Raw genomic sequence first — 14,015 nt, 5'->3', positions numbered from 1 at the left:
TTATGGACAGAGAAGACTTGGAAAAGTCTTCTTGGTCATTACTAATGTAGCTTTGTCTTTTTAATGACCTTTTCCACAGCAAAATGGCTGACACCTTTATCACAAGATGACAATACTCTGAATTGAAACTTGAATTATAGTCCCTCAGAATTTTTCGATAACATCACAGACAAGAATAATTTAAAAAATGTTTAATGTCTTATCACATTAAAATTTGGACATAGTATGAACAATTTTGCTAAGTTCACTGATAATTTGGCATTACTTTACTGCTCAATGCACAAGAAGATACGTATCTTAACATTGTGAAATCTGAAGACTATCGACAGATTTTTCCAGAACTGGCAGAGGTCGCAAAGATCTTGCAGTAGGACACTTCCGCATACAGAAATGACTAAAATGTGTTTTTAAATGTGAAAAAGTTAAAACTGCGGCCATGAAAATTAATGAATGAATTTATTGATGTTTTTCATGTTAAGTTATTTGTTTGAAATCAATCAATCATGCTGTAAACAGATGGACACATTGAGCTGGTTTGTTTCAGGTCTGGTCTCAGACTATAAAAGTATTTCCTGTTAGGCGTGCCTCTCCGCTTTCACTTCTGCCTAGCTGACTGCCTCAAAATAAAAGTTAATGAGCAGAGAACGTTGCAGTGACTAAATCTTCTCAGCAAGATGAGTTTTTCTGGTCATACACCTCCTAAGGATAAGCGTGATGAGCTAGTAAATCTGGGGTAAGACTGCCTGAGATTGTTACCTCTCCAGCTATCACACTAAAGAATAATTAGCAACCAACTACTATAAACTGTTCATTGCACTGTTATTCAAAATTACTCATTGGAGTGTTTACATGAAATGATTGTTTGTGACTTTCACAATACTTGCACTAGATATTTTTATTGTCCAGCACAGCATAACAGCTGTGACCTGATGGTGCTTGTTTTGGTTATTGATTTGATTGCTACTATAGTTTTCAGTGGCATTTTGAGTGTCAGAATTACTTGCTGTGTATTTCAACTGAACGCAGCAGTTTACTAGAGCATTCTTTACAATTGTTAGAATATTTATTTACACTGAACTTAATTTCACCTCATCTATGGCACGTTTGGTCTGTGGAGAAAGAATTTACAGAAGTATCTCCTATAATTTGAATTGTGTCTGAGTTCCTGTTCTGTTCTGTATTCGAGGAAGGTGGGAAGTCGGACTTTTCCGAAATCATACCAGGAAGTATGGATGGTAACGCCCCTTTGAACCCGGTGTTGGTACCAGATGTAATCGGGCTGCCAGATCGTATCGGGGTCGCCTAACAAACACTTCACGCTACAGGATTGGCTGGAAATTATGCAGTTGACGTCAAACATTGGAAAGAAAATATTAAAGATGTAATTTAAATAAGAAAATGTACAGACCGAAATTGTAAAAACGTAAATAAACCTAAGAATATAAAAGCAAGATATATTGAATAAATAATCAAATAGATTGAATAAATTATATATACACAAATTAATTGCCTGAGATGTGACAAATATTGTCAGTTTAGATTGTTAACATGTTCCTATAATTATTAAGTTTTTGTGATGTACTGGTACAACATTCAAGTTTTCTCTGGTTTTATAGTCTTTTGTTATGGTCACACCTAAATATTTCACCTCATCTTTCACTGGAATTCAATATAAATCCGGTGGGTGATCATCATGTATTAACATCAACTCACTTTTTTTTTTTTTTATTTAAATATAACCCAGATGCTTTAGAAAATGCTTATTTTTAATTACCAAAGGAATGTGATCTGCTTTTTTCAAAAATATTGTTGTATCATCAGCTAATTGAGTTATTGTCAGATGACTACCCAATACATTTAAAGGTCTCATATTATTCAGCTTTTCAACATGTTAAAATAGTTCTCAAATGTGTAAAAGACATGTCTGTGACATGCATTCGTACATGCATTCGTCAAAATTGACTTTGGATCAAATATTTTATATCAAAAAACGCTCCATTCAAACCAGCCTGTTTTAGGGGTGTGTCACTTTTATGTAAATAGCTGCACCACGCCTGGGCCACACCCTTCTCTCTCTGACGTGCTAATTTTGTGAATGGAAACGACAGGTCATGGGAGCAGAAGAAAATAAAAATACAGACATGTCTTTTACACATTTGAGAACTATTTCAATATGTGGAAAAGTGGCATAACGTTTTACCATAAGAAAAAGTAGCATAACGTTACTACAGAGACTATGTTGTAGCATTAGTTTGTGATTGTTTAGGCAATGGTTATTTTGTTGTAATCGGCAAATATCCCGCAAGCGTTATTTTGCCGTAAATGCTTGTAGACATTAACAAGCGGTTATGAATAACACAAATGTGCACATTTAGGCCACTGCGCAGTCGCAATGTGCAAGCTGTCTCGTTGAGACCACTTAGGTGGCGGGTTGCCAGTCACGGCAAATTAACCACCGCGGATTGTATCTTGACAAACCAATACGCAACCGCTTCATATTATCCAACCACCGTCTGCTTTATCATATCTGACCTCTTGTAACCAAACAACCTCCACACGACAAATGTAGCTCCCACTTTAGGCACTAAAAATACACCAGTAATATGGTAGAAGGTGCACATCTCTTATTAGAAAGGATAGGAAGGAAGGCTAAATCAAAAATGTTAAACTTGCATCTTTTCCGTTTGCAGTCGCGTCACACTGTTGGGACCGATCGTGTTGCAAATCCAGCTCTGAACAGGCTTTCACTAACAAAACACTCCTTTGAGAAATGATGTCGGTACACGTCCTTCAAAAATATAATTAATCCACTGTCTTCTCAAAGACTTGGGATGAAAGAAGCAACCACTTTTTCCTGGTAATTGTTTCCCCTCTCCACGGAGCATTTGCGAGCAGGGAGAGAAAAAGAAAGAAGCAGCCAGCTTCTCGAATTTCAGTGGGCGTGATAAACCTTACAGAGGTGGTGCCACTAACCCGAGGGGGTTGGGTCGAGTGCACTTCCATGTCTTTTTGACGTCACTAAGTCACGGAAGTTTAATCTGCCCGTTTGAAGCAAACATTTTAGAAAGGAGGAGAAAGCTAAAGAAGTCGCGGACGGACTTTTTTCATACCTGGTTGGATTCTAGACAGGGGATGCATATTATTGATAGAAACCCCCCACTAAACGTCATTTTCATACTATGGGACCTTTAAAGGCTTGATATCAGGGCTGTTTAAAAAATGCTATTGCCCCGTTTAACCTCAAACCTCCCCGTTGTTACTGTAGGAAGAGAAATCGAACTATTAATACCCTTGTACATCATACTAATTGCCTTTAAAGTATTCCAGGGATTTTATTATCATTGAATGTTCAACTGAATCGAAAGCTTTATAAAAATCTAAAAATAACACAAAACCATTATCTTCATTATCTTTTGTAATCTATTAAATCAAGAACCAACCTAATATTATGTTGTATTGATCTGTCCCTAATAAATCCAGATTGTGTTTCACTTACAATCTATCCAATACAAGATTTTAACCGATTAGCAAAAATATGGGCCAACAATTTATAGTCAACATTCAGCAAAGTTATTGGTCTAAGATTATCAATATATCTTTTATCCCTACCAGGTTTAGGTAACAACGTAATAACTTCTTGTTTCATGGTTGGTATTAAATCATTCCTTTCAATGGTTTCTTTCAAGGCATTAAATAATAGTTCTTTTATCTCTTCCCAGAAAAACTTATAGAAATTTGAGGTCAAACCATCTTGGCAAGGTGATCTCCCTACTGACATCTGCTTTGTAGCTGCTTCTATTTCTCCCATTTGAATCTCAGAATCACATAATGTTTTGAATGTCAATTCAATTTTAGGAATATTATGTTTTATACTCTCCAAAAAGGATAATGAATCAACCCTTTTGTGCACTGATGAGTATAATTTCGAATAGATATTATTTTTGTATTTTGTATTAGAGCATTCTATATCATTAATCATTAAGACATCAATTGTATTTTTAACTTTTCTTCTCTTTTCAAGCCCGAAAAAATAATCTCTCCTTGTTCTATCCATTTCGCCCTAGATCTAACATAAGCCCCTTAAGCCTTTTGAATATACAAATGATTGATTTTGGTTTGTAACTCCAACCTTTTTGTCTACTTGCCACCTGATAACGCAACATTTCTACAACATTCGTTTATATCTTGAAATAATTTCACTTCAAGATCTCTTTGCTGTTGTCTGGATTTGCCACATTTGATCTGCTGACAAGTCTCTAACTTTTTATTTAAAATATTCCCATTTTCTACAATAAGTTTCTAGTTTTGCATCATTTGTAATTTCTGCCAATAAGACCTTACTTTGTGTACAAAATCCTCTTCATCCAATAATTCTGCATTACATTTCCAATAACCTTCCTTGAATGTTGAATTACTTCCTGCTTTCAAAGTAATATTAATAACACAATGGTCCGTAAGAGGGGCAGCAGATATTGACACACTTTTTACCATGTCCACCACTTCAGGAGACACTGGTCTATTCTGGATCTTGAACGCCCATTCGTTTTTATCCAAGAAATTTGTTTACTGTTTAGATTTAATTCTCTCCAAATGTCCATTAAATAATTCCCATCCATAAAATGCTTTAGAATTATATTATAATGATGATCATTATACATTATACATCTATCTACCCATTCATCTGGTGCCAAATGAAAATCCCCACCAATTAAAATAAATTATATTCCAAAGAGCAATATTTTCAGAAATAGATTCCAGTAACATTCTATTTTGACCAGCATTGTTATACCCATAGACATTTACTAAAATTGCGAATACTCCTAGGTCAATAACCACAACTTTTCAATGACCGTCTTTATCTATTTTGGATACAACAATTTTGCGAGGAAATCTATTAAAACAAATAGCCCCTCCACCGGATCTGTTACTTCCATAACAAAAAATAATATTTTCCTCCCACTGGTTTTTCCAAAATAATGTATCTTCCTCACGAATGGGTTTTCAAACCTTTGCAAAACAAAAAGATAGCCTTGCGTTTTACATTGTCCTTAAGACCTCTCACATTCAAAGCCAAAAAAGAAAGTTCTGATTTTAGAATAAACATAAAAAACAAATAAACACTTCCCATGGGCTCATCACCTTTGGGAGGGGCCAAAGGGATCGGGTGCGCAGTGAGCTGGGTGGCAGCCAAAGACGGGGGCCTTGGCGGTCCGACCCCCGGCTACTAAAGCTAGCTCTGGGGACATGGAATGTCACCTCTTTGGCAGGGAAGGAGCCCGAGCTGGAGCCCGAGAAGTACCGACTAGATAGTCGGACTTGCCTCCACACACAGCTTGGATTCTGGTACCAATCCTCTCGTGAGGGGCTGGACTCTCTTCCACTCTGAAGTTGCCCACTGTGAGAGGCGCAGAGCAGGTGTGGGCATTCTTATTGCCCCACGGCTAGGCGCCTGTACGTTGGAGTTTACCCCGGTGAACGAGAGGGTAGCCTCCTTCGGGTGGGGGGACGGGTCCTGACTGTAGTTTGTGCTTATGCACCAAACAGCAGCTCAGAGTACCCACCCTTTCTGGAGTCCTCGGAGAGTGTGCTGGAAAGCGCTCCCTCTGGGGACTCCCTCGTTCTGCTGGGGGACTTCAACGCTCACGTGGGCAATGACGGAGAGACCTGGAGGGGCATGATTGGGAAGAACAGTCCCCTGATCAGAACCTGAACGGTGTTTTGTTATTGGACTTCTGTGCTCGCCACGGCCTGTCCATAACGAACACCATGTTTAAACACAATGGTGTCCATATGTGCACTTGGCACCAGGACACCCTAGACCGTAGTTCGATGATCGACTTTGTAGTCGTGTCATCTTATTAGCGTCCGCATGTGTTGTTGAAGAGAGGGGCGGAGCTGTCAACTGATTACCACCTGGTGGTGTGTTGGCTCCGATGGCGGGGTAAGATGCTGGTCCAACCTGGCAGACCCCAAACTTATTGTGAGGGTCTGCTGGGAACGTTTGGCAGAATCCCCTGTCAGAAAGAGTTTCAACACCCACCTCCGGCAGAACTTCTCCCTTGTCCCGAGGGAGGCAGGGGACATGTTCCGCGGCTCCATTGTCGAGGCGGCTGATCGGAGCTGTGGCCGTCATGGCGGCAATCCTCGAACCCACTGGTGGACACCAGAGGTAAGGGATGCCGTCAAGCTGAAGAAGGAGTCCTATTGGGCCTTTTTGGTCTGTGAAACTCCGGAGGCAGCTGACAGGTACCGGCTGGACAAGCGGAATGCAGCTTCGGCGGTCGCTGAGGCAATGGGACATGGGAGCAGTTCGGTGAGGCCATGGAAAACGACTTCCAGACGGCTTTGAAGAAATTCTGGTCCACCATCCGGCGTCTCAGGAGAGGAAACCAGTGCGCCATTAACTCTGTGTATAATGGAGATGGCGTGCTGCTGACCTTGACTCAGGACATGGTGAATCGGTGGGGAGAATACTTCGAAGACCTCCTCAATTCCACCGACACGTCTTCCTTCGAGGAAGCAGGGTCTGAGGACTCTGAGGTGATGCTCCCTTATCTCTGGGGTCGAAGACACTGAGGTGGTTGGAAAGCTCCTCGGTGGCAAGATGAGACCTAAAAAGGACTCCCTCGTTCTGATGTTGTGGGGCTGTTGTGGTTGACACGCCTCTACAACATCGCGTGGACATCGGGGACAGTGCCTATGGATTGGCAGACCGGGGTGGTGGGCCCCCTTTTTTAAGAAAGGGGACTGGAGGGTGTGTTCCAACTATAGAGGGATCACACTCCTCAGCCTCCCTGGTAAGGTCTATTCAGGGGTGCTGGAGAGAAGGTTCCATCGGGAAGTCGAATCTCGGATTCAGGTGGAGCAGTGTGGTTTTCGTCCCGGCCATGGAACAGTGGACTAGCTCTACACCCTCGGCAGGGTCCTCAAGGGTGCATGAGAGTTCGCCCAACCAGTCCACATGTGCTTTGTGGACTTGGAGAAGACGTTTGACCGTGTACCTCGGGGAGTCCTGTGGGGGGTGCTTCAGGAGTACGGGGTACAGAGCCTCCTGATACGGGCTATTCAGCCCCTATACGACCGATGTCAGAGTTTGGTCCGCATTGCCGGCAGTAAGTCAAATTAATTCCCAGTGAGGGTTGGACTCCGCCAACGTTGCCCTTTGTCAGCACCTCGAAATCTGAGACCATTGTCCTCAGTTGGAAAAGGGTGGAGTGCCCGCTCCGGGTCGGGGATGAGATCCTGCCCCAAGTGGAGGAGTTCAAGTAACTTGGGTTCACAAGTGAGGGTAGGTTGGAGCGGGAGATCGACAGGCGGATCGGTGCAGCGTCTGCAGTGATGCAGACTGTATCGGTCCTTTGTGATAAAGAAGGAGCTGAGCCGAAAGACAAAGCTCTCGATTTCTCGAGTTCCTACCCTCACCTTTGGTCACGAGCTGTGGGTCGTGACCGAAAGAACAAAATCCCGGATACAAGCGGACGAAATGAGTTTCCTCTGCAGGATATCTGGGCTCTCCCTTAGAGATAGGGTGAGAAGCTCGGTCATCCGGGAGGGACTCGAGCCGCTACTCCTCCGCCTTAAGAGGAACCAGTTGAGGTGGCTCGGGCATCTGGTTCGGATGCCTTCTGGACTCCTCCCTGGAGAGGTGTTCCGGGCATGTCCCACCGACGGGAGGCCCCAGGGACAACCCAGGACACGCTGGAGAGACTATGTCTCTCGGCTGGCTTGGGAACGCCATGGGATCCTGTCGGAGGAGCTGGTTGAAGTGGCCGGGGAGAGGGATGTCTGGGCTTCCCTGCTAAAGCTGCTGCCCCCGCGACCTGACCCCGGATATGCGGTAGATAATGAATGGATGGATACAAAACAAACAAACTCAAACTTCTGTATAAAGAACTCTTACTAACAAAATACCACCTACCGGAACAACAATCGACATTCCTCTGAAAAATCCAACAAACAAAAAAAACCTCTCCTTGAACTTTCTATAAATTACTAACATGGGTTACATTCGTCTTGTTCAGTTTTTCTGTTCTATCCGTTTCCCTTTGATGAAACCGGATGGTCCTCGGAAGTATGCCTTCATTCCAGCTTTCCTTGCATCTTGAATCTGCGGCCATAACGCCTTCCTTCCCAGCTTGTCTGCCACGGGTATATCTTCACAGAAACAAACTCCAGCCTCCTTGCATACAGTGGATTCCTTCGTCATCTTCCATATCCCATCTCTGTGTTGTCGCTTGACAAATTGGATGATCACCTGGCGTGTTCTCCTCTCCTCTCTCCTTTCTAGCCTGTCCACCACATCGTCCATCTGCTTCTCCCACGTGGGTGCAATCCACTTTAGTAGATCTATTACCTTCTCTCTTGTATTCTCATTTTCCATTTCTTACATACCTCTTGTTTTCAAATTCCATTGCCTGCTGTTGCTGTCATGTTCACCAACTCTTTTAACTTTAAATGTTGTGTTCTCTTTTTCCAAATCCACCACTTTCGCTTCCAGTTTAGTCACTTTACTTTTACAGTCATTACGTTCCGCAGCATTAAACTCCAGTACTTTGGCTAGACTACCAATCATCGTGCTGTTAGCTTTGATCTGCGACATAATGTTTTCCATTCGGTCTTCTTGCTTGTCAAACCTTGAGTTTAACATGTTAACAGCTTTTAGTATAGTCTCCAACAAATAATCTTAATTCGGCTTCCCCCATTTACGACTGACAGAGGACTTAGTCAGCGTGCTTACCTGAGAATCTTCAACTTCGTCGAAACTCCGTTTATCCATTCCACCTCCGGCAACTTCCATTGAATAGCTGTGGTCCACCGCTATCCTGTCATTAGCCATGATGCTGGCTGGAACAGTGGCATTTTTTTTACAGTACAATTTTCTTCCTTGTTCTTCGGGTCTGTTCTCTGCTTAGGAACATTTCTTGCCGTAACCCCGTCTATTGTGAGGGGAAATAGTCATCAATTACTAAATTTGAGGAACTTGACCGAGAGCGCTACGTCTGCTCTGACCGCCATCTTGCCGGAACTCCCCGCCCGATCACATCTGATGCCAATACCGGAAATCGGATTTACAAAGTCAAGAAAAAAAAAAACTATCTTGACTTCACCCACTGGTTTAAATGATGTAACTCGACAATGGCGAACCCGGTAGAGCAGTCTTCTCAAACCAAGCTACCGGCCGCTGGGTATAGCTCGCGGACAGATTTATTCACTATATTGTTGTATTTTTATTGTTTCATAAAACCTTTGCTTCAGGTCTCTGTGATTAACCTGCAAAAACTGTGTCTCATAACTAGGAAATTGCTCTTCAAATGAAGTCATTGATTAGTAAAACAATTACGCAAAGACAAAGAGTTATTTTGAGCCTTGTGTACTACCTGTAATATCTCTTCATGGACCACTAACTTAGATGTATTTTATTGTAGATGGTACCACTATGATCTGTCCCGTCATGCTGCTGAGGCCCTTCTCTTGTCCAATGGAAGTGATGGATGTTACCTCCTGAGAAACAGTAATGAGGGGCCAAGCTGTTTTGCCTTGTCTGTAAGGTCAGTTTAAACGAACAGACACTAGTCAGGTTTCCATCCAATTGTTTCAAATTTTTTAAGCAAATTTACTGAAAATGCGCAAAACGGACATGCGTTTCCATCTGTTCTTCTTTTGCAAACATTGAGTGGACTCTGCCACTGTAAGTAATTTAAAAGAAGACCAGGAAGTGACTGCGCTGTGCGAAGACGTCGTATGAGTTTTCTTTTGTAATTTTTGATAAACTGTAGCGTTCCGTTGCTGTTTTCCATCAAAAATAGCATTATTATTCGCTTCTTTAACTAATTCCAAAAAGATTTATGTTTCGTTCCACCCCCTCCCAAACATACCTTAGTTTATCGTCCGACATTTCTTTGGGACTACAAACATACGTGTGATGTAATATCCGATCAAAACGTGCGACGTGTATGTCTTGCCAGGGGTTATTCGCAAAACCTGTTTCCATAGCCAAAATCTGCATTTAAATTTTTTCCATACGCTTCAAAATCCACTCCTTCTAAGCGTAAAAACTTTTTTGAGAATTTTGGGTATTTTTTCGAAATTTATAGCGCTTCCATTCAATTTTATTTTCGCATTTCTTGACAATTCAAATAAAAATGGATGGATGGAAACACAACTACTGTACTGACATCCCTGACTTCCACACAATCTGGAGGATGCAGGAGACAAACAGAAAGATATAAAAAGATGACCTCTTTTCTAACTCTTAGAAAGACCTTTGTGTCAGATTAGTGAATTAGATGAGTGAAAATTCCCAAATTAATATTATGTTTCCAATCCAACCTGCAGGGCGAAGGATTCAGTCAAGCATTTTCATGTGACACGCAAAGAGAATGGCTATGTGTTTGGGTTTAACACATTTGCAACCCTTCAGGACTTCATTAACCACTTCGCCAATCAGCCTCTGGTGGGCAGCGAAACAGGTACAGCAAGCACAGTTTTAGCTCAGCACAGTCACTATATGATTGTACGGTGTGAAGATTTAACTCAAAGTAAAACGTGTAAGGTCAAACGATTATCTGCATCATCTGCACAACTATCATTTTATTGTAATTACTGCACTACTAATCACTTTATCTTTGCTTGATGACTGTGCGCATCATTTGCACAGCTGTCATTGGTCAGTAATGGTACCCTTACATTATGTAAAGACTCTGTACTTATGTGTCACGTCTTTGTATGTCATAGTTACTGCAATACTAGTGTAGCTCATACTCAGAGGTGGGTAGTAATGAGTTACATTTACTCCGTTACATTTACTTGAGTAACTTTTTGAAAAAAAAATTATGCTATATTGGGCTACACTAGAGTCGTTACCCGCCGCCCCATTCATACATTAGATTTCACTTAAGCGCTCGCTTGACTTACTATGTGGGAGTAGTTCTGCGGACACATTGCTTATATACAGGAAATGCGGTTGAAGGCTGGCAGGCATGATGAGAACCCAAAAAAGTCAACTGAAAGATGACGTCTTGGTGCTTTTGCTTTAAAAAAAATGCCACCTATGGTCGTTAGACTGGGTGGCAGCGCCGAGCGAGTTACGCTAGTTAGTTGTGAATGGATTGTGCATGCTTGAGCTAACATGTCTACTTGCACTGTTGTTCGAGCTCAAAAAGTTATTATTTTTATTTTATGATTTGAAGATGCCAGCATTTGCACATAATTTTATGTTTTTGTCTGTCTGATGACATTGTTTCTAAAAATAAATCAGACTTCATGTTCAAGCACTTACTCAGTACTTGAGTATTTTTTTCAGTGAATACTTTTTTACTTGTACTGTACTTGAATGATTTTTTTGATGACTACATTTTACTTTGACTTGAGTAATATTATTTTGAAGTAACGCTACTCTTACTTAAGTACAATTTTTGGCTACTCTACCCACCTCGACATACTTCTGGAGACAGTGTGTTTTTTACATACTGTAGGCCTACTTGGCCAAAAAATATGATTGTGATTCTGAAGAGAACTGACAATGAGACTTTCTAGTGTTAATTTTATCTGCCATTTTTTTATTTTGTCTTCGTTTTATCTCAGTTTCAATTGCTCTTGTTAGTTAGTTAGTTTGTTTTTTTAAATTTAGTCAACCTGTTTTTATTTAGTCAAGTTTCTATGAGTGGAGGATTTGAGTTATTTTGTCCAAGAAAAACTTTATTTGTCTTGTTTTATTCAACAAAAACTCGAGCAACAACGCTGCGTTCAGACTGCAGGCATATCTGACTCCAATCGGATTCTTCCTCAAATTCGATTTTTAGGGCTGACTGTCCAGACTGTTTTTAGCAAGTGTCTAAATCCGATCTGGCCTTGTTCAGACTGAGCTACATTATTGACCCATCTGACAGGTTGCTGTAGCAACGACGTCGACGGCGGCGCCCAGGGCGTGTAGTGTTTGACGTCATTGTGTTTACGCTGTTTACTGCTCCATACTTCCTGTTCCTCGCAAGCGCGTTAAGCGGTTTTCTTTTCTTTTATTGATATTTATATAAACACAAATCTTCAGAAGTCAGTGGCAAATTGCATGAGTCAAGAAAGTCCATTATTTTCTCCTGTGTGATTGTTCCGTGTGTTGTAGAGGCAAAAAAACTGTTTAGGCATCGTAGGCAAGTGTGTTGTTCAAAAAAAATTTTTTTGCCTGCGATTGCTTAGGCAATGGTTATTTTGACGTAACCGGCTAGTCTCCTCTCTCAAACAGAGGAGCGAGAAATTCTTGGGCTGTCGTTGAATACCGTGATTGTTTGTAGACATTTACAAGCGGTTATGAATAACACAAGTGTGCGTGTTTAGGCCGCTGCAAGGCCGCAACGTGCATGCCATCTCGTAGAGAGCATGTAGCTTAACGGCCGGCATCACAAAGTCACATCAACTAGGTGGGGAGTTGTCGGTCACGGTAAAATAACCAACGCGGATTGTTTATTTAGGCCAAACAATATGCAACCACTTCGGTATTATTCAACCACCGTCTGCTTTTTTGGGGGGGGTCATAAGGAGTGCGTCTAATTAAGGGTGCTCCAACTATGCTTGGTTAAAACTTTTATTTCCTTTTACGCCGAACAACTCAAGCTGTTTCCATGTCCTCCTCACGTGTCTTTAGCCTGCGCATCCTCTTTCCTCCACAATTTGCAAACAATTGTATTTTTTCATTATATCTGACCTCTTGTAACCAAACAACCTCCACACGACAAAGGTAGTTCCCACTTGGCCGCTGCTCACACTCTCTGACATTGTTGTTATGCAGCAGCGAATGACACGTGTACGTCCAGATGAACACGATGACCCATGATGTTACGGATTTTGTCATCACATCCCTCCAGTGTAAATTTTGCGATTTTGCAAGTTTTTATAACCCAAAAAAATACACTGGTAATATCATAGAAGGTATTATATGGAACACCCCCAAAGGCTACTATCATTTAGGAGAAGGTAGTTCATCAAAATCACTCCAACCACCCACACAGCCCTAAATAATTCAGTTGGGACTCAATTTACAAAGAATGCCTGATTTTCATCAATTAATTATCCGTATCCACTTTTGTCCATTATCAGGTTTACCTGTTAGACATTTATTAAACACTACACAAAAAGGAGAGAAGACACTCAGTTTTTGTTAGACAGCTCGCGAGGAGAAAAGAGGAAATGCCTCATACAATTCACTACTGTACCTCTCCTCATCTTCTCTTTTTATAGTTTTCCATGCCCCTAGTTACATGGGTGTTCCAACTCTCAGGGGTATGGGCACAAGCATAGTTGGAACACAGTGTAATTGTTTGTCAATGTGTGTGTGCATGTGAGTGGTGAGCACATGTGTGGTCAAGTTTGCAATCATTTCTTAACAGACAACAGGCCCGTCATAGCTGACTGTCTCAATACAATTTGCTGGGTTAGACGTTCTTGTTCTTGTAGTTATCATGAGTCATCTCTTGTTAATCAGCTGCCCTAATCCAGCCAAGCTATGTCAATGTGAGTGTGGTAGCAGAGCAAAACATTCTTCATTGCAGCAAATAGTAAAGTGCTTATTCATGTGATAACTTATTGTACAATTTTCCCAGCATCCATTTTCAGTTATTTCAGTCACTATAGACATGTTTTCCTTTCTTTAATATAAAAGTACCAACAATTTTGTTGATATGTATAATATACAAACCCCTTTTTCATTTGCATCATAGGTTTTGGGAACAGACAGAATTAGTAACAACTACAACTGCCTCAGACCACTGTACAACGTGCTCACCATTATTGAGAAAGAGCATGCAAGTACTTGTACTTGTGCAAACGTGACCTCACACAATGTTTGCCGATGTGATAAGTACATGACAATTCAAAAAGGTTCTTCTGGTTTTGGGCAAATTATGATACATTTCTCATTATTAACATTCACATTTCATCACATTAATTGGAATTGCCATATGAAATAAGTTTCTATTGCTCATCACAATTAGAACAAAGTGAAGATATAGTTGAATTATTCTTTT

At 41.2% G+C, this 14,015-nt stretch overlaps 1 protein-coding gene across 5 annotated transcripts in view; it reads left to right on the top strand.

Annotated features, from left to right (window-relative positions):
• Positions 1–608: 608 nt before the first annotated feature.
• The window catches only part of dapp1 (dual adaptor of phosphotyrosine and 3-phosphoinositides), a 28,614-nt gene continuing 15,207 nt past the window's right edge, over positions 609–14,015 (top strand). For all 5 annotated transcript variants that reach the window (XR_015097098.1, XR_015097095.1, XR_015097096.1 and 2 more), the window contains exons 1-3: positions 609–733; positions 9,426–9,548; positions 10,336–10,469. Coding sequence is in view for 1 of the 5 variants with exons in the window: in XM_086094979.1 (XP_085951105.1) it covers positions 675–733; positions 9,426–9,548; positions 10,336–10,469 (316 nt within the window). In the remaining 4 variants the exon portion in view is untranslated. The remainder of the gene's footprint in view (positions 734–9,425; positions 9,549–10,335; positions 10,470–14,015) is intronic.

This window comes from Leptonotus elevatus, chromosome 14 (genome assembly GCF_054856555.1).
Source record: "Leptonotus elevatus isolate MCC_2025b chromosome 14, RoL_Lele_1.0, whole genome shotgun sequence".
In the NCBI taxonomy this organism is placed as follows: domain Eukaryota; kingdom Metazoa; phylum Chordata; class Actinopteri; order Syngnathiformes; family Syngnathidae; genus Leptonotus; species Leptonotus elevatus.
The sequence above is the reverse complement of the archived record's forward strand: the minus strand, read 5'-3'. Positions and strand labels throughout refer to the sequence as shown.